This window comes from Primulina eburnea, chromosome 18, assembly GCF_022965805.1.
Source record: "Primulina eburnea isolate SZY01 chromosome 18, ASM2296580v1, whole genome shotgun sequence".
NCBI classification, from domain to species: Eukaryota; Viridiplantae; Streptophyta; class Magnoliopsida; order Lamiales; family Gesneriaceae; genus Primulina; species Primulina eburnea.
In genome coordinates, this window is record NC_133118.1 from 5,483,542 (window position 1) to 5,507,557 (window position 24,016).

Consider the following 24,016-nt stretch of genomic DNA (forward strand, 5'->3'; position numbering starts at 1 on the left):
CTCCGGGCTTCTTCCTCTCAGCTTTTACCTGTTGGCAGTTCAGGCACTTAGACACAAATTCTGCAATATCTGACTTCATATGCTTCCACCAGAACTGTGTCTTCAAGTCATTGTACATCTTTCGGCCACCAGGATGAATGCTAAACCGACTACAATGTGCTTCCGATAGAATTTGATGTCTCAAGTCTGAAACATCTGGCACGACGAGACGGTTATTCACATACAGTACATGATCACGTACCTGGTATTCTGACAAATGCCCTGATCTGACCATCTGAATCGATCTCTGCACATTTTGATCCATTCTTTGCGCTTCTTTAATCCTCCAAATCAAATCAGGTTCAACACGAATGGTAGCAAGTCGTAGTGGCCTACTCTCTGTATAAAATTCTAATCCAGACATACAGCAATTTTCAACTAGCTTTGTAACACCTATCGTCGATAAGGATAGAGAACAAACCTTTCGACTTAAGGCGTCCGCTGCTGCATTTGACTTTCCTGGATAGTATTTGATCTCGCAATCAAAGTCTTTCAGAAGATCAAGCCATCTACGCTGTCGCATATTCAGTTCTGATTGAGAAAATAGATACTTCAGGCTCTTGTGATCAGAGTAAATCTCAAATTTCTCGCCGTAGAGATAGTGACGCCAAATCTTTAATGCAAATACGATAGCTGCCAGTTCAAGATCGTCAATGGGGTATCGAACTTCATGTGGCTTCAGTTGTCTCGAGGCGTATGCGACCACATGACCTCGTTGCATAAGAACACATCCCAAACCTCTGTGAGAGGCATCACAATATACAACGAAATCCCCCGTACCTGAAGGTATTGTCAGTACTGGAGCACTGGTCAACTTCTTCTTCAATTCCACGAAGCTAGACTCACAATCCTCAGACCATATAAATGGCGCATTCTTTTGTGTCAATTGGGTGATTGGTTTTGCAATACTGGAGAAATCTTTGATAAATCTTCTATAGTATCTTGCTAGACCCATGAAACTGCGTATTTCTGGCACAGAAGTCGGTCTCGGCCAGCTAATCACAGCTTCTACTTTACTTGGATCTACAGCAATACCATCTCCAGATATGTTATGCCCCAAAAAGACAACTCGATTCAACCAAAATTCACACTTTGACAATTTAGCATACAATCTCTCATTCCTCAATGTCTGCAACACAATTCTGAGATGCTCTGCATGCTCATTTCTGTTCTTTGAATACACCAGAATGTCATCAATAAAGACAATCACAAAATCATCTAAATACCTCTGAAAGATTCGGTTCATCAAGCTCATAAATACCGCTGGAGCATTTGTTAAACCAAAAGGTATGACCATAAATTCGTAATGTCCATACCTGGTTCAAAATGCTGTTTTCGGTATGTCTACATCTCGAACTCTGAGTTGATGATATCCGGATCGCAAATCAATTTTAGAATAAACAGAAGATCCCTGTAATTGATCAAATAGATCGTCAATGCGCGGCAATGATATTTATTCTTCACTGTCGCTTTATTCAATTGCCGATAATCTATAAACAATCGCATCGATCAGTCTTTCTTCCGCACAAAGAGCATTGGTGCGTCCCAAGGAGATACACTAGGACGGATATATCCCTTGGCTAGTAGATCTTCTAATTGTGCTTTCAGTTCTTTCAGTTCAACAGGCGCCATCCTATACGGAGCTCGAGATATAGGAACAGTACCTGGCATAAGATCTATGCTAAAATCTACCTCTCGAGCTGGAGGTAACCCTGGTATTTCATCTGGGAACACATCCGCAAACTCCCGTACTACTGGCAAATCTGCCAATGCCGGGCTCGATTTCTGAACATCTACAGCATAAACAAGGAACCCATCTGCTCCTTTTTGCAACAACTTATTCATAGTCAAAGCCGAAATCAAGGGAATCCGAGATCTGGAACCCTTACCGTAGAACTTCCACTCTTCTGCCATTTCTGGTCTGAATCTGACAATCTTGTGAAAACAATCCACGGTGGCTCTGTACTTAGTTAACATGTCAATCCCAACAATGCAATCAAAATCAGCTAGCCCAAGTACTATGCAATCTAGATCAATTTCATGACCCTCAAATTGTAAAATGCAATGTCTAACCGTAGTTACTGATATCAAACCACTTCCCAACGGAGAAGTAATAGACACTACATCCAACAAAGACTCAACAGGCAAGGAATGCAATAACGCAAATCGTTCTGAGATGAATGTATGAGATGCATCTGTATCTATCAATATATAAGCAGGATAACCGCAAATAGAACAGTTACCTGCTATGACATCATCTGGGGCATCCTGTGCTTGCTCCTCTGTCAATGCAAATACTTGAGCCTGCTGTCGAGGAGGTTGGCTCGCGGTCTGGTTACCTCTGGCTCTAGGCTGTGTCTGTGCCGGTGGTGGCTGGAAGGAGTGGACAGATGAAGCTTGCCTCTCAGGCTGAGCTACGGATGCAGACGACCCTACACCTTGAAATCTCTGTGAGCCTCTCTGGGGACACACTTTGGCGAAGTGCCCCTGTTGTCTACATATGTTACATCTTCCCCCTACACCTTGACACTGCTCTGTGGCATGCTTGCCACCACAAGAACTGCAATATGCACCCGTGTACCTTGTACCTTGATCAAAACCACTCTGTCTGGATCCACTGGAGCTCGACGAACTGCTCCCTGGTCTTTTAAACTGCTTCCCTTTTGCTTTCAACTGATCTTTCCGCCCGCTACTACTACCACCGGTATCGAATCTAGGAGGAGGTTGTACTGGAGGTAGTGGCGGTCTCGGACTCGGGGCAACATACGGAACACTCCGTTGCCTAAGCAATCCTGCCTCTGCTCCTTTGGCACGGTTCAATGCCTCAGCGAAATTGTTGGGTCTTCCCGTATTCACCAATGTAAAGATATCGGGGTTTAAGCCGTTTATAAACTGATCTGCTACGGCCTCATCACTACTGGAAACATGAGGTGCAAAGCGAAGCAAGGAAGAAAATTTAGCAACGTACTCTTCAATGTTCAATTGCCCTTGCCTCAGGTTTGCAAATTCAGCGCCTTTATCTTTACGGTGGGATACAGGAAAGAATCGCTGATAGAACTCTGTCTTGAACACTTTCCATGTAATCTCCGTGCCACGCTGCTCGAATGCTCTTTTGATGTTCAACCACCAATTCTTAGCCACGTCTTGCAGTTGATGGCCAATGAGTTTCACTCGTTTCTCATCACTGTATTCTAGAGACTCGAATAACATCTCAATATCCTCCAACCAGATTTCACATTCGATTGCATTTTCTGTACCTCTTAAGGTAGGTGGTCTGAAAGACTGGAATCGTTTCAACAGAGTCTCCATGGGTGTAGCAGTAACATCCATTGGATCTCCGGATGTGCTACCCTGTTCTGGTGCTATGGGTCGCAAAGGCATGGCTGCCCTTCTAGGAGGCATGTATCTGGCATTCAAACAAGTTAGTGCACAGGCTATACAAACTGTCTCAGCCCTCCTCTGATCATTTACCTCTGATCCAGAATCGGTTCTGATTCAGTCATTACATGCTGTAATCACATCAGATAACACACAACATGTAATAAGAAAATAATAAAGCATGCTATCACATCATAAAGCAAGGAATATGACTCGATCTACCCCGCTCATTATATCTTATCTTAATCTAAAGGACCTATCGCTCTGATACCACCTGTTGTGGGGACCCGGGCTCTAATTCTTTCTTCGGGATTAAATGGATCTATTAAAAAAAATGTGGGTCAAATTTTCGCTTTTTAACATTAAGTCAAATGTTATTACTAAGCAGAGTCTTTCTTTATTAGTTTACAACATATACAATATACAATGTCATAAACAATTGCTGTTCTAAAACATCTTTCCAAACTAATGTTTAATACATAATACCAAAGACATGTAATCCAAGTCTAAATACAGCTACTAGTCATCTGCCATGCCCGTGATCACCACGCTATGTCCATCTCTCATCTCTGTCTCGACCCAGATCCTGCCCCACCTGTTGTTATGCACACATACAAACATAACAACAGCCCGAAACTCCGGTGAGAACAAATCCCAGTATAAACATGTATACATGCATATAATCAATCTAAAACATGAAACATGCTATGATGAATGACATCAATATAAATATGCAATGCGAATCAAACCATGTCTAGACTCGACTCGACTATAACTCTAGGGATCCCGGTGTGAATAAGACGATCTATCACCTACCCTCCCAATCGGGGTGACGGTACGTCTTATTCCTAGACTTCGGCCTGATCTGTATCCACATCTACAATAGGAGAATGATCTTCCCCTAAGCTGTGATATCACCGAACATCTAGAAGTTTGACTGTTTCTGTCAAGACTCCCTATCTTAAATGCAATGCATAACAATCTGTAAACAATGCATAATTATCTCAAAAGATTTGAATACAATTCTATAAACAAATCACAATCATATTACAATATAAACCACAAATCTAGTATGTGATTTTGGTTGGGAAACTCAAATGGGATCTCATTTGAGTTGTATCTCCCCACACAAACATGCATTATACCTTTCTCGTCGTTAAACCTTTATCGATGTCGAGGTCTCGATGTCAAAGTCGTCGACACCAATCTGAAATGGCAATGTGATATATATTTTATCAATCTCTAATCCTACCAAGATATATATACAATCTGTAACTAGTCTTGATACAATTTGACAGTATAACAACGTAATTCTCGATACCGGTCAATCCAACTCTCACCTATATCAACACATCATAGTTCTCAATTCATAGTTAATCTCATAACCATGCCCAACTCTAAAAATCTGCGTATATTTAATCATATACATACTGAAATTCTAAAACAATCGCATATCATATCATTTTCTCAATCTGTTTGCGAATATAAGTTCACAATAATCACTAGAACACATATTCATAACCATATCAGAATTTCTCCAACACCTAAACTTCAAACCGTGCTGGAACTTAAAGAAACTTACATCCTCTTGTAGCCTTGGTTGAGAGGAGCACAAATATAAACTTGGATTAAAATTTGGATGAATATATCTTGCACAATTCAAGTCTAGAATGAAAGAAGCTTTCCCCTTCCTTTAGAATCCCTCTCGTTTCTCTCTTCAGAAAATGCAGAAGGGTGATTCAGCTCAGTTCTATATATATACCATGCCATGTGTCAGCTTGAAAAACAAAGGTGGACTTCTCGCATGCAGCACCGCGGGTGCGGTCACGTTAGTACCGCGGGTGCGCTAGGGGAAGTGGGTACTTGTTCTTCACAGTAGCCCGATTCAATTGCTTATAATCGATACACATTCGCATAGTATCATCTTTCTTTCGAACAAATAAAATTAGTGCTCCCCAATGTGATACACTTGGTAGAATATATTCCTTATCGAGAAGATCGTGTAATTGTTCTTTCAATTCCAGAGGTGCCATGCGATAAGTCACTGTATACAGTGACGCTTCAAAGGAAGGATTAGGGTGTGTGCTTATGCAAGAAGGTTAGGTAATCGCTAATGCCTCACCGCAACTAAAACCACATGAGCAGAATTATCCCACTCATGACTTGGAGTTAGCCACAGTAGTATTTGCGCTTAAAATCTAGAGGCACTATCTTTATGGAGTAAAATGTGAATTTTTTACTGATCACCAGAGCCTCAAGTATATTTTCACTCAAAAGGAATTAAATATGAGGCAAAGAAGGTGGATGGAACTTCTCAAAGACTATGATTTGTCAATTAATTACCATCCGGGCAAGGCAAGTAAGGTGGCAGATGCGTTGAGCCAGAGGAACCCTGGGAAGGTGAACTTATCTTCACTATCAGTACAACCAGGTCTCCGAGAGACCATCAAATTGAAACAGAGTCAAGACACCTCCATCCTTAAAATTAAAGAACAAATCCAAGAAGGAAAAGTTCCAGAATTTAAAATTGATGGAAATGGGCTACTCTGGTTGAAAGAACGATTGTATGTGCCAAACGTCGATAGAATTTGAGAAGAGGTAATGGCCGAGGCACATAAATCGAGATTTTCTATACATCCAGGGAGTACTAAAATGTACAGAGAATTAAAAAATAATTACTGGTGGAACGGAATGAAGAAAGACGTGGCTGTCTTTGTTTCCAAGTGCCTAATCTGTCAACAAGTCAAGGCAGAGCATCAACGGCTTGGAGGACTTTTACAGCCATTGGAGATACCAACATGGAAGTGGGATAATATCTCCATGGATTTTGTATTCGGACTACCAAAATCAAGGCAAGTTCATGATGGAATCTGGTAATCGTTGACAGATTGACCAAGTCTGCCCATTTCTTGACAGTACGAATGAATTATAATTTGGATAAATTAGTCGCCTTGTATATGGACAACATAGTGAGACTACATGGAGTTCCCGTGAGTATTCTGTCTGACAGAAATCCAAGATTTGTATCAAGATTTTGGAAAAGTTTCCAAAAGGATATGGGAACCAAGGTTACTCTCAGCACGGCCTATCATCCCTAGACTGATGGCCAAACCGAAAGGACAATTCAAACCCTCGAAGATATGCTGAGGGCATGTGCACTGGATTTTTCTGGAAATTGGAGTGAACAGTTACCCCTGATCGAATTCGGTCCTCACCCTACTCAAACCTCTCCAAGTTTCGGCCAAGCAAAGCAAAGAAGAAGAAGGGAATTTCGTGTAGACCAGAGTTTCAGTCCTGAGTCGAAGTGCTGCACGATCGAGGACAACATTTGCCAAGGTTACGTCGAAGTGCTGCCCGATTTTCAACAAGAAACTTCCATTATAATACTGTAAGTGGGCTTTCGTTAAGTAATTTGTTGTATTTTGAAACTTTGATATAAATAATGAGACATGCATGTTGGTGTGTCCCTTTTTCGAAAATATTGGTATGATCTGTTTAAAATTTTGATTGATTATGTGTTCTCTTCTATACTTCGAAATCTTTGGTTCCGTTGTGTCTGTAAGAAAATTCTGAAATCTGAAACTCTGAAAATTTCTGTCTGAATCCTATTACACTGTTACGATTCGAATTTGAAATGGGACGAGAATTGTAGTTCTGTTCTGGCCCCCATTGGTGGGTATAAAACCATGTTCTGTTCTGTCCCCCATTTGTGGGTATAAAACCATGTTCTGGCCTCACCCCTTAGAGGACTAACATATTGGGGACAATTTGACCATGGAAATAAGATGAGTAACAGTGTTATGTCTGTTCTAATATGTTATGTTCTGAATTGAATTAATCTATTTCTGAAATGTTCTGAATCATCTGATGAATTCTGTCATTTATTCGATTTGTCTCTGTCGTGATAAGCTAAGAATCTTAAGTTTTGAGAGTCTGTTAAAAGAACGTTTTAAGAAAATTAAGTTTTATATGTATTTTTTTGGAATCGATCGACCCCCCACTTGTTGAGTGTTTCCCAAAACACTCACCCCTTACAAATTTTAGATAAAAATGATGAGCAACTGAATGAGAAAGAGCAAGATGCTTTCTGGGGTTAGTGAATCGAAGATCAAGATCAGAACTCAAGATTTTGCTTTCTTTTCGTTTCCGCTATTTGAAACTCTGATGTATTTCTAATTCTATTGTCAATGTAAAGACAATGTTTAATTTATGAAAAATACTGGTTTTGGCATTTCGATACGAGGCTTAATTGTTTTCAAGTAATTGTTAAACCCCGGATGTCATCGACGCTTCGGATTCGGGTCGTGACACTAATAACTATTTATAGTTTGATAATACGATAATATTTAAATCTTATAATTTATTTATTAAAATTGGAATTAATTATTTCGTATAGAAAAATTAAATTATTTGAATTAATTATGTCATATAAAAAATTAATCAAAATATTCTTTGCAAAAAATATACAAGTCATTGGAATTTAAAAAACACGAGCATCTAATATTAAATGAATAACATAACACAAAGACAATATTAAATATTCGAAGAACTATATTGTTCCCACAAATTCTCAATTAACGCATTTCGTAGTTAATAGTGAGCATCTCTATTTTTTAATTTTTTATAACGAACGAGAAATTCTTGAAATGTAGCATTTTAGTCATTGACCACCATTTCAACGTCTGGAGTCGGTGCTTCCATTGCATCTTGAATTGGTGCATTAAGATCACGTTCATCTTCAATAATCATGTTGTGCATGATAATGCAAGCTTTCATTATGTAATGTAAATCGTTTTTACGCCAAGACCGTGCTGGAGTTGCCACGATCGTAAATCGAGATTGAAGAACACCAAATGCACGCTCCACATCTTTTGTGCATGACTCTTGTTTCATAGCAAAATATCTCTTTTTCGGTCCAAGTGGGTCACGAATAGTTTGCACAATATTTTACCACTTTGGATAGATACCGTTGGCTAAGTAATAGCCAGTATCATATTCTTTTCCACAGATAGTATAATGAGCAGGTGGATCAATGCCTTGAGCCAAATCGGAAGACAAAGTCGATGCTTCCAAAACATTGATGTCATTATTTGAACCAGGCACATCAAAATACGCATGCCATACCCAAAGATCATAACGACAACTGCTTCTAAAATAATTGTTGGTGACCACAACGACCTGTATATTGTCCATCCCAAGCAGTAGGGCAATTTTTCCATTTCCAATGCATACAATCGAGACTTCCCAACATCCCCGGGAAGCCTCGTTGTTTACCAATATATAAGAGTCGAGCAACATCATTGGCATTTGGAGATCGCAAGTACTGATTTGCAAAAACTTCCACTACTGCTCAGCAAAAGTGTTGCAAGCATTTAATCATAGTTGACTCTCTTATTTTGATGTATTCATCACCCGCATCCGTAGGTAAGCCGTATGCTAATAATCGAATTGCAGCTATTGTTTTTTTATTAGTTGATAGCCCAAGTCGTCCCAAACCATCACTCTGTTGTATAAAATATTGATCATGATTTTTGACAGCATCAACGATACGAAGAAATAGATTACGGGACATCTTAAATCGTCGTCGAAAATAACCTTCATGAAATCTAGGATTCTCAGAGAAATAGTTATTGAACAAATTACGATTGGCTATTTCTCTATCGCGACGAATTACAACATGACCAGGAATTGATCCTCTTCTCGTGCCTTTGTTAACTTGTTGATTGATATAGGCATGCATCATCATATTGCGTGTATGAATATGACTAACAATTGCTCCTTGAATTTCTTTATCAATGGCTTCAGCATCTTTAACCAAATAATTGGTTATGTCATCTTCATTATCAGGCAATGAAGACGAACCTAAAGAAGAATTCATTTCTCTTTGGTGTTGGTTTTAATTGTTTACAATAACATATAACATTTACTACCTTATATAAAAAGTTTTCAAGATAATATTGATGAGAGTTTTTATATACTGAAATTCATCCAACGGATAAATTTTGTAGATAAGATTTTAACGTATGATATTATTGAAAATTTCGACACTTATTTCCTTATATTTTTTATTTTATTTTTTGATATCAACTTTTCTTGGAAATTACGTATTTTTTATTTTTATTTTATTTTTTGATATCAATTATGTATATGCATAGTAATAAACAAATGTCAGATAAGATTTCATGGAACTCTACATCTTATCTACTGAAAAGTTGGCCATAAACAAATATTTCTTTTATATTGCACGATATGCTAGCTGGCCAAGTAATGTTTTGAAATCTTATCTAATGAAATTTTATTCAACGAACATAATTTGTAGATAAAATTTCAATTGTCTCATCAAATTGACGATATATGGATGAGATCTATTGAAATCTCATCTAAAGGTCACCGTTTCTTTTACATTTTCAAGGGATAGCCCCAAATATTATAAATAAGTCCATATCTATTCAAAAACATATTCAACACAACTGCAAGCATCTTATATTGATATTGATGGACGAAAGTTCAAGAAAGAACTACATTGTTGATGAAGATAAGTTCTTATGTCATATTTATTTTGATATTTCGCAGGATCCCATAATAGGTATAAATCAATCGAGAGGTCAACTTTGGTCTCGGGTTGAAGAGAAATACAACAAAGAAAAAAGAAGTGATTTACATCCGCGCCCTCAAAGATCAATTGAGAAACACATTGGAAGCATACTCACCTCTGTTGCACATTTGAGAGGATGTGTTCGAAAATTGAAAATCTCAATCCGAGTGGTGCATCAGAACGAGATATTGTGAGTTATTATAAAAAAAAATAAATTTACCAGTCATTGTTAATCAAAATTTTCTAATTCATTTTTTTATACTTTTATGCAGATGAATCGAGCAAAAGTACTGTATGTGCAAGAGAGTAAAGATAACAAAGAATTTCCATTCGATCATGTTTGGAATATTGTTAAGGATTGTCAAAAAATTTCAGGAGACAAAAATCCTTCAACAAAGAAATCTAGAACGCGTGCTACTAATATCGATACATGACAATCTGATACTCCACTTGAAGAATCTCCCCAATCAGGTTCACCTATATTCTCTACATTTCCAATAAATTTAAGTGATGATAATACTGGTGACAACTCTCAAAGACCAATTGGAGTGAAAAAAGCCAAATTAAAGAAGAAAAAAGATGAACAAATTTCTAAAATTCAACGTACAATGGAAGAACAACATCGCGAGCTTTTGAATGTTTTGAAACAAGGAACTTCCGGAAGGCAACAAAACTACGACCTTCAAAAGAGTAGACTTGAAAAAGAGGAAAGAAAGATGGATGAAAGAATTTTATACAAAGATTTGAGCAAAATTACTGATCCAACTCCGCGTGAGTACACTAGAATTCAACAACAAAAAATTTTGCAAAAAAGACTTGAAGCTGAACGTCAAGATAATGACAACTTTGAATCTTATTTTGGAGATATTGGAGGATCGGTGTCTGGTTTACCTTATTATTAAAAATCTATTTTTTACGTAATTTTTTTCATGTTTCGTAAGTTTGTTGTTTCTTAGTTGGTGTCGTTGTTATTTGTTGTTTCGTAATGTTTGTTGTTGGTTGTTTGTAAGTTGTACCATTTTTTAACGCACTAATAATTTAATTTGGTTGTTTTTAAAATTTATAGTTTTATACTTAATTATTTTCAAATCAAAATATTAAAATTTTCATAATTAAAATTTCAAAATTTTAAACAAATTTAATATTTATTAAATTTATTAAAATAATAATTTATAAATTTTATTATTTAATTGAAAAATTAAGCAAGTAAAATAATCTGAAACACTTTTAAAAAAAAAAATTAAAATACATGTGGCGCCAAATCGGCTATACATGTTTGATTTTGTTTTTGATGGTTTCTCTGTGCGTGATTTGTGGTTTCTTGTTGCCTTTTTCTCTATTGTCCATGACTTGTTTGATAAAATGCCGATCACCCTTTTATTTTGGACGGAAAATCTGTGATGTGGAAATCTAAGGCATGTATGTGTATTTATAGAGAAATTGGATGGAGTGGTCCAAAGAATTGCTAGCTAATCGAGGCCTTTTAATTTTGCTCGTGATCGAATTATTTTAACATTACCAGGGGCGGATGTACTATTGGGCTGTACTGGGCTGTAGTCCAACCCATTTTTTTAATACTTAGTTAAAATAGTCCAAACCAGTCCAGCCCAGCCCAACCCAATTTTGGCAAACCTCAATTCTACAAAATCTCTCCTAACTCCTTTAGCGAGAGAAAGAAGCGCAATTGGACTCAGCAAGAAATCGAATTTCTCATCCGGCAGGGCAACAATCCAAGTAAGAATCGGCTATACATGTTTGATTTTGTTTTTGATGGTTTCTCTGTGCGTGATTTGTGGTTTCTTGTTGCCTTTTTCTCTATTGTCCATGACTTGTTTGATGAAATGCCGATCACCCTTTTATTTTGGACGAAAAATCTGTGCTGTGGAAATCTAAGGCATGTATGTGTATTTATAGAGAAATTGGATGGCGTGGTCCAAAGAATTGCTAGCTAATCGAGGCCTTTTAATTGTGATCGTGATCGAATTATTTTAACGTTACCAGGGGCGGATGTACTATTGGGCTGTACTGGGCTGTAGTCCAGCCCATTTTTTTTAACACTTAGTTAAAATAATCCAGCCCAGCCCAACCCAATTTCGGCCAACCTCAATTCTACAAAATCTCTCCCAACTCCTTTAGCGAGAGAAAAAAGCGCAATTGGACTCAGCAAGAAATCGAATTTCTCAACCGACAGGGCAACAATCCAGGTAAGAATCGGCTATACATGTTTGATTTTGTTTTTGATGGTTTCTCTGTGCGTGATTTGTGGTTTCTTGTTGCCTTTTTCTCTATTGTCCATGACTTGTTCGATGAAATGCCGATCACCCTTTTATTTTGGACGGAAAATCTGTGCTATGGAAATCTAAGGCATGTATGTGTATTTATAGAGAAATTGGATGGAGTGGTCCAAAGAATTGCTAGCTAATCGAGGCCTTTTAATTGTGCTCGTGATGGATTTGTGTAAATGGTAGTGTTGTTAAGTGTCTGGGAGTTGAATAGCATTCAATTCTAAATTGCTTGATATTAGATGCATAACTCTGATAAACTGCGGAAATACAGTATAGGAGAAGGTTCTGGCATCCTAGTTTTGGAGGTGACTGCTGTTATAATTATGTCAATAAAGTCTATTATCCTTAAAATATGAGGGAAAATATTGTACACTCTGTAAAAAGAATGTCTCTACAATCCCTGACCATCTTTTTCTTCCAAAGTTGTCAATCGAGGAGGTTTAAAAGAAGAGTTACTTTAAATTATAATCTCCTGTTTCTTTTGATTGTTTCATAATGTCATTAACGTTTATGAACTGATTGACCAAGTGTCAAAGCAGTGCAAGGTAACATAGGGTAATTATGTTTCATTGGGTTGGTAAAAGCCTGGAATATGCACGATGTTTTTTGTAGTTTTTTTCTCTTCTGGTTCAAATAAATTAATTTACTAAACATGTTTTTATAATGAGGAAATTGATGAATTATTTAAAAATTTCAGTTAGAAATTTCATCCTACTCAATTAATTTATGACCCGTTGCTTTTACGTGTGTATCTGTGTATTTTTCGAGAGTGAGTTAGCTCCATTATTAATAATTCACCAATTAATTAATTAAATGTTTTGGTGATTCACCATGACAATTAATTAAGTAAACTACTACATTTGCCTATTAAATTCTTCTCGCACCAAGTTTGATTCTTGAGTCTTGATTGTTTGTTATTGAGTTATTGATTGACAATTACTTGTTTATTTGTTGATAATTATTTTATTACTTGTTTATAATTATAATTTGAACTATTTCAAAATGGAATATCAATCTGCTGCAAAGAAAGGAAAAACATTGATATCATCTTTCTTTAAGAAGAGAGATCGTCAAGCAAGTGCATTGATATCCTCTTTCTTTAAGAAGAGAGATCGTCAAGCAAGTGAAGATACTTCAATTCCTACAGTCCTTACAATGCAGCATAAATCCAGTGAAAGTCTTCCCTTTCCAATGTCCAAATTCCTTCATGTTCCTCTCCTAGAGACGATCATCAATCATCATCTACTTGTATTGAACGAGATCCGGGAAAAAGAAAACATATATGTGAATACCATGTTAATGTACGAGATGAGATAAGACGTTCATATCTAAATATGGGGCCTTATCAACCAGATATGTTGGAGTATCCAGGTACAAAATTTGGAAGTTAGAATCGTCGTTTTCAGATATTTTATTGGTTGGAGTATTCGCCTTCAACAAATAAAGAATATTGTTTCTATTGTTTTCTTTTCCTAAATGATGTTAATTCATCTAATATCTCGGCATTGGTCAATGAAGGAATTGACAATTGAAAAAGGGTAAACCAAGGAAAAACATGTACTTTTCTTGCCCATATTGGTTCTGCAGCTTCTTCGCCTCATACTATGTGTGAGAGAAGGGCTGAAAATTTGATGAGGCCCTCACAACATATTGATAAAGTGATGTCCCTATGCATACTATGTCCACTGTTTTGAACATCGTTTACAACTGACATTGGTTTCTGTAGCTAAGGATGTTAGTGTTATTTGGGAATTCTTTTCTCATTTGGACAATATTGTTAATATTGTTACTTCTTCTACTAAGCGCATTGTTGAATTACATACTGCACAAAGAAATGAAATTGAGCATATGTTTTCAATTGGAGAACGTGATTCTGGAAGTGGTGCAAACCAGATTTGTAATTTGCAACGAGCATGAGCTACTCGTTGGAGTTCTCACTATGATTAGGTAAAAATCTTGATAGGTATGTACACTGCAACTTGCAAAGTTTTTGAAGTTCTTAGTGATCATTCTCCAAATGGAAGAGCTAAGGCTGAAGTTCGGGGGATTTACAGAAACATGGCAAGCTTTGAACTTGTGTTTATTTTGCACTTAATGCATAAAATTATGAGAACAACAGATACTCTTTGTCAAATTCTTCAAAGAAAATCTCAAGACATTTTGTCTGCTATTACATTTGTCACTACTATCAAAACTAGCCTTCAAGAATTTAGAGAATGTGGGTGGAACGAATTTCTTCAGGAAGTTAAAGTTTTTTGCTCGATGTGCCTGACCTTGATTGTCTATATAAGATTGGACGTTCCTGTCGAAAACTACAATAGAAAATCATTACCACTTTGATTTTTTTAATGCAGCAAGAGATTTCATTTTGATGGAGTTAAGTACTCGGTTCAATGAGTCATCGGTGGAACTTCTTTCTCTTAGTACAACTTTAGATCCTAAAAATTCATTTGACTCATTTAACAGTGATGATATTTGCAAGCTTGCAACGAAGTTTTATCCTGGATATTTCACAGATCAAGAAATTGTTGCTTTGGAGTATGAATTGATACATTATAAACTTTATGTGATGCAGAATTTAAAGGTTTCTACACTTGTTGAGTTGTGTCAGCAATTGACTGAGAGTGGATGGTCAAATGTTTACATTATGTTGACTAGACTGATTCATCTTGTTTTGACATTACCTGTGTCTACCAGCACTAGTGGGCGGGTTTTTTCAGCAATGAAGCATGTGAAGACGGCACTTCGCAATAAAATGGAAGATGACTTTCTTGCTGATTGTTTGACACTCTATATTGAACGAGATTTAGCTAAACATATTGATGTAAATTCTATTATTGATGAATTTTATGTTTTAAAATCTCGTAGGGCACAATTTCGTTGAATGATATAAAGTAATTTTTTTAATAATATATAACTTATCATATTGAGTTCAAGCCCTCCCAAACTCTTATTCATGGATCCGTCCCTTAACGTTATGATACTCACGGGAAATTTAGGGTCCGCTCCCAGCAAGTGTCACTAGTACAGACGCAGGTTTTGAAATTACCCTGAGCCTGAAATCACAGATAAGATCGTTAGGAGGGGGCCAGGACGGTGTCCTGGCATAGCCCCTCCGACTCTCAAGTCAGAGACTGAGGATATAGGGGGAGAGCAGCTAAGGGTGCTGCTGAAAACAATATAATGAATCCATAATCATACGCTCAAACCTGGTATTTATAGAATAATACATGGGCTTGTCATAAGCCATTCACCTGTGGGACTTAGAGATGGGCCGGGAGTTTGGGCCGGATCTTGATGGGTTCATCCCTGAGGTATCACCAGTCTCCCCCTCTCGAGTCAAACTGAATCGTAGGCTCAAAGTTCGATTAATTGTGTTGTTCTCGGTTTACAACATGTGAGTTGTGTGTCCTTCTCGCCATCTGTCAGTCTCCAAAAATTTGAAAACAAATCAAGTCGCAATCCTGCAGCGTCGCCCCCTCCCCACGCTCGCCCCAAGCCACGCCTGGTCGCCCACGCCGAGCCCTCGCCGTGCGCGCTTACTCGCCCAGCCGAGCACACACTCGAGATGAAACGTCCTGATCTTCTTATTGCTTTTAAAAGTACTAGAAATTTTTTTTTTTTTTAAATCTCTCACATTTTCGGTCATTGCATGCACATGCACATAAAAATAATCTTGCACCATTTTAAAGTAAATCATCCAACTAGTATTTGAAAATTGAAAGGTAATAGTCAAACCAGAAATCGTAAAACGTTTTACCAAACCTAAAAAGCAATAAATGTTGAAAAGTGTAGCCCATACTAAACTCTCCAAAACCTCTCAAAAGCGTAAATAAATGGTCTTAAAATCTTTAAAAGAAATCATAAAGCGTAATGTGGAAAATAATGCGCTGGTCCTCGGGTTGTGTGCACCTTCAGTCCAGTAGTATCACCCGTCAAATCCTCCCTCAGAACCACCTACATCCATCACACCTAGTGAGTCTAAAGACTCAACACACCATAATCTTTATAACGAGTAATACGTAATACAGTCAAATATATAACGGTGAAAATTACTTGTACTTAAAATATCGTTTTCATGAAGATGCATAAACATAAACATAACATTTTCATAAATATTTTCATGATGCATAAAACTTTAAATATAAACATTTTCATAAATGTTTTCATGATGCATTTCATAAACCTTAACCTTTTTCCCTTTTTCCTCAACATGACATGACATAAAACATTTTTCATGATCTTAAACATTTTTCCTTTTCCTTTTTCCTTTGTTGAATTCAGATCGTTAATTGTGACTTTTCTCTCATGACATGACCTCTTGATGGATCCATCAGAAATAAAACCACAGTACTGGGCGGCGGGGGACACCAGCAACACTCTCACCAATCAACTGGGCCCTGGCCTAACATGAATCGAATAGAAATACGATCGTCGGGGCTCCCAATGGGCTTTCCCCTCACGACATTCCTATCCTAACCTCAAACCTCATAACCTCTTAACCTCTTGTTCATTATAATGGAAACACGATCGTCGGGCTCCCACTAGGACCATCACCCTCACGATATCGCCACCATTGACGAACTAGTCACAATCACTTCACTTCATTCAACGTATTTCATTCACATCACTTATTAAAAACGTGCATAACATAACATTTTCTCTTTTCTTTTGAAACCAAGCATGCAACATGTATTTTAAATGTCTTTTTCAATCATGAACATTCTTTAGACATTTAAAAAAATCAGCATTTAATCATGAAAAATTCATAAACATTTCAAAATCATCATAACAACATAGAAACAGCATTTCAGGCACTGCCATGACCTTTACTAAATTCCCGGTGTAAAATGACCGTTTTACCCCTGGCTTCGACATTTTACGAATTCGACTTTTTCCTTGATTTCATGACTCTAATATGTCCCAAATAATTATTTAAGCTTATGTGAATTTGTCCATAATTTTATTTAGCTTAAACCTTAGACTTTTAATTTATTCCTTAAACGAAACGTATTAATGCGATTTAATCCCGAAAAATCCCAAACCTCATCATAAAATTCCCAAATCAGAAACTTAGACTTATAATAATTATTTAAGCTTAAATCTAATTTTTCATAATTTTATAAGGCTTAAAACAAGGCTTTTCAATTAATTCGTTAATTAACGTTTCGTGCGGCGATTAAATCTCGAATAAACCCAAAACTCGTTATTTTGATCCCAAATTTTAAACATAACCTTTTTATGATTTATTCTACCCTTCCAAGTCATGAGCCACCCCCGTGGACCCTTGGATCAATTTTTTCTTCTTATTTTCGAAATATGACCCTCACTCGAACACACCGAGCCATCTCTCAATTTACTCGAGCCACACCCGAGCCACTTCGAGCCAAAACCTAGCCAACCCATCTAGGGACCCTACTGTGCAAGCCCAACCCATAAAACAACCCCTGGCCCGCTCGAAAACTCCCTGGAAAGTGAACACAAAATCTGTGTATGTGTGTGCATGAGACTCCAAGTGATTCTAGGACTCCTAGCCAACCTAGGACTCTTCCAACCGAACCACCACCAAGCCCAGACGGCCCCAACCAACCCTGGACCACGGCCAGCCCCTACCCAGACCAGCCCCAAGCCATTGAACCCCACGCACGAAACACAGCAGCTACACAGCAGCTGCTCGCCCTTAGCCTTCCTCTCACGCCCTCATGCTTCTGCTCGCCTTGCCTGAACCCAACCGTACCAGACCTCAAACCAGCCCCTTGTGCCCCTTCTTATGTCCCTAAGGACCTAACCTAGCCCAGCCCAAGCCCCCTGACGAGCCATGCAAGGCCTAGCCTCCTATTCCACAATAACCGATCACCTTAACTCCTAAACACAAACTTTCTGTCCAGCTTGCATGTTTCTGGTTTGCTGCTATTATGAGGGAGTTCTAGGCCTAAAAACTTATGGAAAACGATGTCTAAACATGTCCTAATCATGGCAGCCCCATTAGATCACATAAAACATGATTTTTGGAATTAAAAACACAAGTTTAAAGCATGAGTGTACATAGTTACGAAAATTCAGAAACTTATAAACAATTTTCATGCATCTAGTAATTAAAAGGATTATATGATATAATGGATGAGAAAAGGAGATTAAGGTGTGCCTTTGCGTTTTAAACGCTCGGATATACGACGACGACGAAGAACGGAGGGACGACGAGGCTTAGAGCTTTACGAGAAGACTTCCAAAGCAAGCTGCTGCCGTTTTCTTCCAGAAAATAATTGAAAGTGCCGTGTGTGTGTGTCTTGAAAGAGTTTCAATTTTAAAAGAAAAGTGGCCGATTGAATTTGTAAACTAGAATAGGTTTATGATTTAGAATTGAATTTTAAATACTAAATAAATCCCCAATCTAGATTTAGGCCCATTAAGCCATAAATTAAAGCCCAATTAAATTAATTAGGATTCAATAAAAAAAATAGTAAAGTTTTCTTTTGAATAAAATGTGAATTTAATAGCCGGGTTGCTAAAAAGCTCGCATTTTATTTAAAAATCAAATACCGCTAAAATTTACGTTCCGGCGTATAAAATCACCTCAAAACCCGATACTTTCAAAAATAATAAAAAGCAACGGCCATATTTTAAATAATTAAAAACAACTTTTTAATAAAAATCATCTTCTATTTTTCAGCCCTCGGTCCCCGTTCCTCGATCGCAACTTGAATATTCCTTAAAAATACAATTTTAATGCAACCAAGTAAAAATATAATTTTAACATATCAATATGCACCACATAAATAATTAATGCAATTAAAATAATTTAACTAAAATACAAAGGATTTAATAATTGCGCGCATGTGGTTTACGTGGACTTTAAAATTTTCGGGGCGTTACACGAGACCTCGCCTGTTTGCCTGCGCCGTGTGCCGCGCTCGCCCCTTGCCCGAGTGCTTGCCCCACGCCGTGTGCTCGCCCACCCGTGCCATGCTCGCCCGATCGCCACGCTCGCCCCTCGCCGTATGCCGCACTCGTCTGTGCCGCACTCGCCCGAGTGCCTGAGTGCTCGACCCTCGCCTGCTCGCCCATGCCATGCCAAGCTTGCCCCTCGCCCGAGCGCCCGAGTGCTCACCCACGCCATGCCATTCTCGCCCGAGCGCCACGCTCGCCCCTCGCCGTATGCGGCGCTCGCCCGAGTGCTCGACCCTCGCCTGCTCGCCCACGCCGAGCCACGCTCACACCTCGCCCGAGCGCGCGAGTGCTCTCCCCTTGCCCGAGTGCTCGCCCCAAGCCATGCCACGCTCGCCCCTCGCCCGAGCCCCCGAGTGCTCGTCCTGCCTTTGCCTTGCCCTATTGCACGAGCGGGCACGCTCGATCGCGTGCTTCGCCCCTCCACCCGAGCCCTCGCATCGCCCATCCTCGTCCAGTACGTTGAGAATTTTTATATATTCCCTTGCGAAGGTTTGTGTGATTTCTGAATAGCTTTTGGGGGCGTTGCCCCCAAACCCCCGTGACCTGACCGGGCAGGTCGATCCCCGTAATTTTCGCAGAGGCAAACATCGTTCGTTAACGACAAACTAAATAAATTTTTCTAACATGGTATGCCCTCGTCGCCCCCATCTTAAAGGTCCTCTATTAAGATTTTTAAGGAAATTAATTCCCACTTCCCCGTGCACTTGACTCCTCGGCTAAGCCGGCCTTAGCAGGAAAAATCAAACTCTCACTCATCATCTCATAACTCCTCTGCTAAGCCAGGCCTTAGCAGGAAAAATAAAAATTCTCCACCCTCACACTCTAACCCCTCTGCTAGGCGACGCCTTAGCAGGAAAAATAAAACTTCAACCTCCTCACCCTCTAACTCCCCTGCTAGGCGATGGCGCGATGCCTTAGCAGGAAAATAAAAATTCTCCACCTTCACCTTCTAACTCCTCATATTTAGAGGGACTGTTCGATTTGGCATGCGAGGTAAATTATCACCTCGATATGTTGGTCCCTACGAGATTCTTGACCGAGTTGGCGATCTTGCTTATCGATTGGCATTGCAACCAGCTCTATCTGCCATTCACGATGTGTTTCATGTTTATATGTTGAGAAAAAATGAGCCAGATCCATCACATGTACTTGCACCTGACGAAGTTGAACTTGATCCTTCTCTTTCCTATGTTGGACAGCTTGTTTGCATTATGGATCGAAAGGAAAATTTATTGCGAAATAAATCGATTCCGTTGGTTCGAGTACAATGGACACGACATGGGGTGGAAGAATCGACGTGGGAATTGGAAAGCAAGATGCGAGAATCATATCCGCACTTGTTTGATGTTATTCCACCTGTTCCATTGTATTCAATGTATTCTGATCCGTTTACTGATTTTAGTTTTGATATGTACTATAACTGGTGACATATATATGTTTGTCAATGTTATGTATATAAAGATGTTTGAGATTTCGATGATGAAATCTTTTAAGTGGGGGAGAAATGTAAGGACCGTGTATCGATGTGATTATTGATAATGTATGAAATTGTCATGTGATTATGTATTTGATGTATATCATGACAATGAAATTGAGAAAATAAAAATTGAATATGAATTGACGTTGTAAGAGCTCGAGTGGAGAAGTCGGACGCCAATATAGTACCAAATCAATATTTGGAAAGAACATGTGGCGCCCGAGTGGTAGAAGATTACCGCCCGAGCGCCAGTGTAGAACTTACGAGTGCTCGGACAGAACATGTCGTGCCCGAGCGGTAGTTTTTGACCGCCAGAGCGCGGTGCATTTGAAACTCGGGGGCAGAACCTCTCGGGCTCGGGCGCAAGAATTCTACCGCCCGAGCGCGAAGGCGGTGAGGATAAGAATAACTTTTTCCTCTTTTCTTCTTCATTTCCTATTCGATAGTTTCGAGAGAATACGAGAGAATTCGATTTCCTTCGCCTGAATCGACTTTGAAACGCTGTCTAAACGCGAAACAAATTATAGATTCGGAATCTTCGCGTCGAGGGCTTCTGATTGAGGTAAATTTCTTCTCATTCCAGCAGCTCTAAATATGAAGGTGCTGGAATAGCATATATTTGAAGTTGAAATTCCTATATGTACTAGAATAACCGACAAAAAACTCGTATTCGAAGTCGGAATTGAATTATGTACTTATTTGATATGAATTTTTTAAGTTTCAAATGATATTTGAAACTCATATTAATGATTTTAGATTATGTTATTGATTGGAATGAGTATGTTATTGATGTAGATAAAGTATTATATCGATATCTTCAGGCTACGTCAACTGGAACGAAGAATTGAGGTATGTTGCAACCGGATAACATACGACAGGTATCTGTATTATATGATATATGTTGGATTGGTTTGATTGATTGTATTGAGAATATGTGTCTATATGCCTTATTCGCTGAGTTTATGTGGCATAAATGTCATTGAGATTTGAATATCGATGTATAAAATAAATGTTTTGTTAACACACACGTTTGATGCATACATCGATACATGACATGCACGTTGAGCTATGATCCTTGGATACCCTGCAATGATTTGATTGGATTCTGGGGTTTGTGAACACAATGCTATGTTTGGTATTACATGACCCTTAAAACATAGACATTTGTGGCTCCGACGATCGATTGAGATTTGGGATTTGATGGCGCTTTGTCGATGCTATCATACGAGTATCCCTTATTGAGGCCGGTGTGCCAGCTAGAGCATTGATTTGATAGCGATTCTTTTGATTCTGACATGTGCTCAGTGGATGGGCATTTGACCTGATACCTCCACGACATACATGCATTGCATACCATATATCATTGTTTAGATACTTGTTGTATATATGATGGTTGTTCCATACGGAGCTTTGCTCACCCCCAAGGAGGGCTGTTGTTTTCTTTGTGTGTGGACAATGGCAGGTACTTCAGGATATCAGGAGACCGGAGAGGGTACTTGTGGGGCCCTTAGCTCCTAATCGTTATTACAATACAATCAGATTAGGATTAATTAATTACAGCGGAAAACGAGTTTAAAATTTCTTTACAACGAGCCCAAAATATCTCTCCTGTAATTTGAATACTAAAATAGTATTTTGTCTCATATCATAATACATGCCCACACTTAATCCAAACCAATCAAATACAAACATCTCATATTCTCGGGACATGCCCCGGTATATAGATACATATACATATATACTGAGAACAATACATAAACATAAAACCTCAGCCCAAGCTATGGCTCCCTCCAGAAGTACCCTCACTGGTCTCCTGATATCCTGGAGTACCTGCCATTGTCTACACACAAAGACAACAATCGCCCCCCTTGGGGGTGGGCAAAGCTCTGTATGGAACAACCAATCATATATACCACAGATATCTAAACAATGATATATGGTATGCAATGCATGTATGTCGTGGAGGTATCAGGTCAAATGCCCATCCACTGAGCACATGTCAGAATCAAACGAATCGCTATCAAATCAATGCTCGAGCTGGCACACCGGCCTCAATAAGGGATACTCGTATGAGAGCGTCGACAAAGCGCCATCAAATCCCAAATCTCTTATCCAATCATCGGGGCCACAAATGTCTATGCTTTACGGGTCATATAATACCAGCATAGCAATTGTGTTCACAAACCCCATAATCCAATCAAATCATATCAGGACATCCAAGGATCATAGCTTAACGTGCATGTCATGTATCGATGTATGCATCAAATGATGTGTGTTAACAAAACATTTATTTTATACATTGATATTCAAATCTCAATGTCATGTAAGCCACATACACTCAACAAATAAGGCATATAGACGCATATTCTCACCCAATCAATCAAATCAATCCAACATATATCATATAATACAGATACCTGTCGTATGTTACCCGGTCACAACATATCTCAATTCTTCGTTTCCAGTTGATGTAGCCTGAAGATATCGGTATAATACTTTATCTACATCAATAACTTTCTCGTTCCAATCAATAACATAATCCGAAATCATTAATATGAGTCTCAAATATCATTTGAAACTTCAAAAATTCATATCAAATCATAATCATATCATAATTCAATTCCGACTTCGAATATGAGTTTCTTGTCGGTTATTCTATTACATATAGGAATTTCAACTTCAAATACATGTTATTCCAGCACTTTGATATTTAGAGCAGCTGGAACAAGAAGAAAATTACCTCAGTCAGAAGCCCTCGACGCGAAGATCACAAATATATAATTTGTTTCGCGTTTAGACAGCGTTTCGAAGTCGAATCGGACGAAAGAAATTCGAAATTCTCTCAATTCTCTCGAGATTGTTGAAATTGACTGACGGAAGGAAAGAGAAGAATTTATCCTTATCCCACCGTCTCTCGCGCTCGGGCAGGAGAATTCTCGCGCTCGAGCGCGAGACATTCTGCCCCCGACTCAAATATGTACCGCGCTCCGGTGGTCACAAATTATCGCTCGGGCGCGGCATGTTCTGTCCAAATGCCACTTGCTTCGCACTCGGGCGGTCACAAACTACCGCTCGGGCGCAAAGTGTTCTGCCCGAACACAAATTCACATATTCTGGCGCTCGGGCGGTCATTTTCTACCGCCCGGGCGCCACACGTTCTGTACAATTATTTGATTTTTGTACTTATTGGTGTCGGGCTTCTCCACTCGAGTTCTTACAACGTCAATTCATATTCAATATTCATTTTCTCAATTTCTTTGTCAGGGTATACATCAAATACATAATCACATGACA

At 38.6% G+C, this 24,016-nt stretch overlaps 1 protein-coding gene and 1 long non-coding RNA gene across 2 annotated transcripts; one reads left to right on the forward strand and one right to left on the reverse strand.

Moving 5' to 3' along the window:
• Positions 1-8,073: 8,073 nt before the first annotated feature.
• LOC140819063 (uncharacterized) lies at positions 8,074-9,295 on the reverse strand. Its single transcript, XM_073179076.1, has 4 exons — positions 9,013-9,295; positions 8,596-8,763; positions 8,385-8,483; positions 8,074-8,285 (listed from the first exon to the last, which is right to left on the reverse strand). The coding sequence occupies exons 1-4, from the start codon at positions 9,293-9,295 to the stop codon at positions 8,074-8,076; spliced, it is 762 nt and encodes a 253-aa protein (XP_073035177.1).
• A 569-nt stretch (positions 9,296-9,864) lies between these two features.
• On the forward strand, positions 9,865-10,344 carry LOC140819891 (uncharacterized). Its single transcript, XR_012115306.1, has 2 exons — positions 9,865-10,202; positions 10,285-10,344. It is a non-coding gene; the product is annotated as an uncharacterized lncRNA (long non-coding RNA).
• The last annotated feature ends 13,672 nt before the right edge of the window (positions 10,345-24,016 follow it).

Coding starts and splice junctions, on each gene's coding strand:
- LOC140819063 (XM_073179076.1), bottom strand. CDS start 9,295: ATGAATTCTTCTTTAGGTTCGTCTTCATTGCCTGATAATGAAGATGAC. Junction 8,764..9,012: donor GAATCCTAGATTTCATGAAG/GTTATTTTCGAC, acceptor TTTGCTGAGCAG/TAGTGGAAGTTTTTGCAAAT. Junction 8,286..8,384: donor TGGCTATTACTTAGCCAACG/GTATCTATCCAA, acceptor CATGCACAAAAG/ATGTGGAGCGTGCATTTGGT.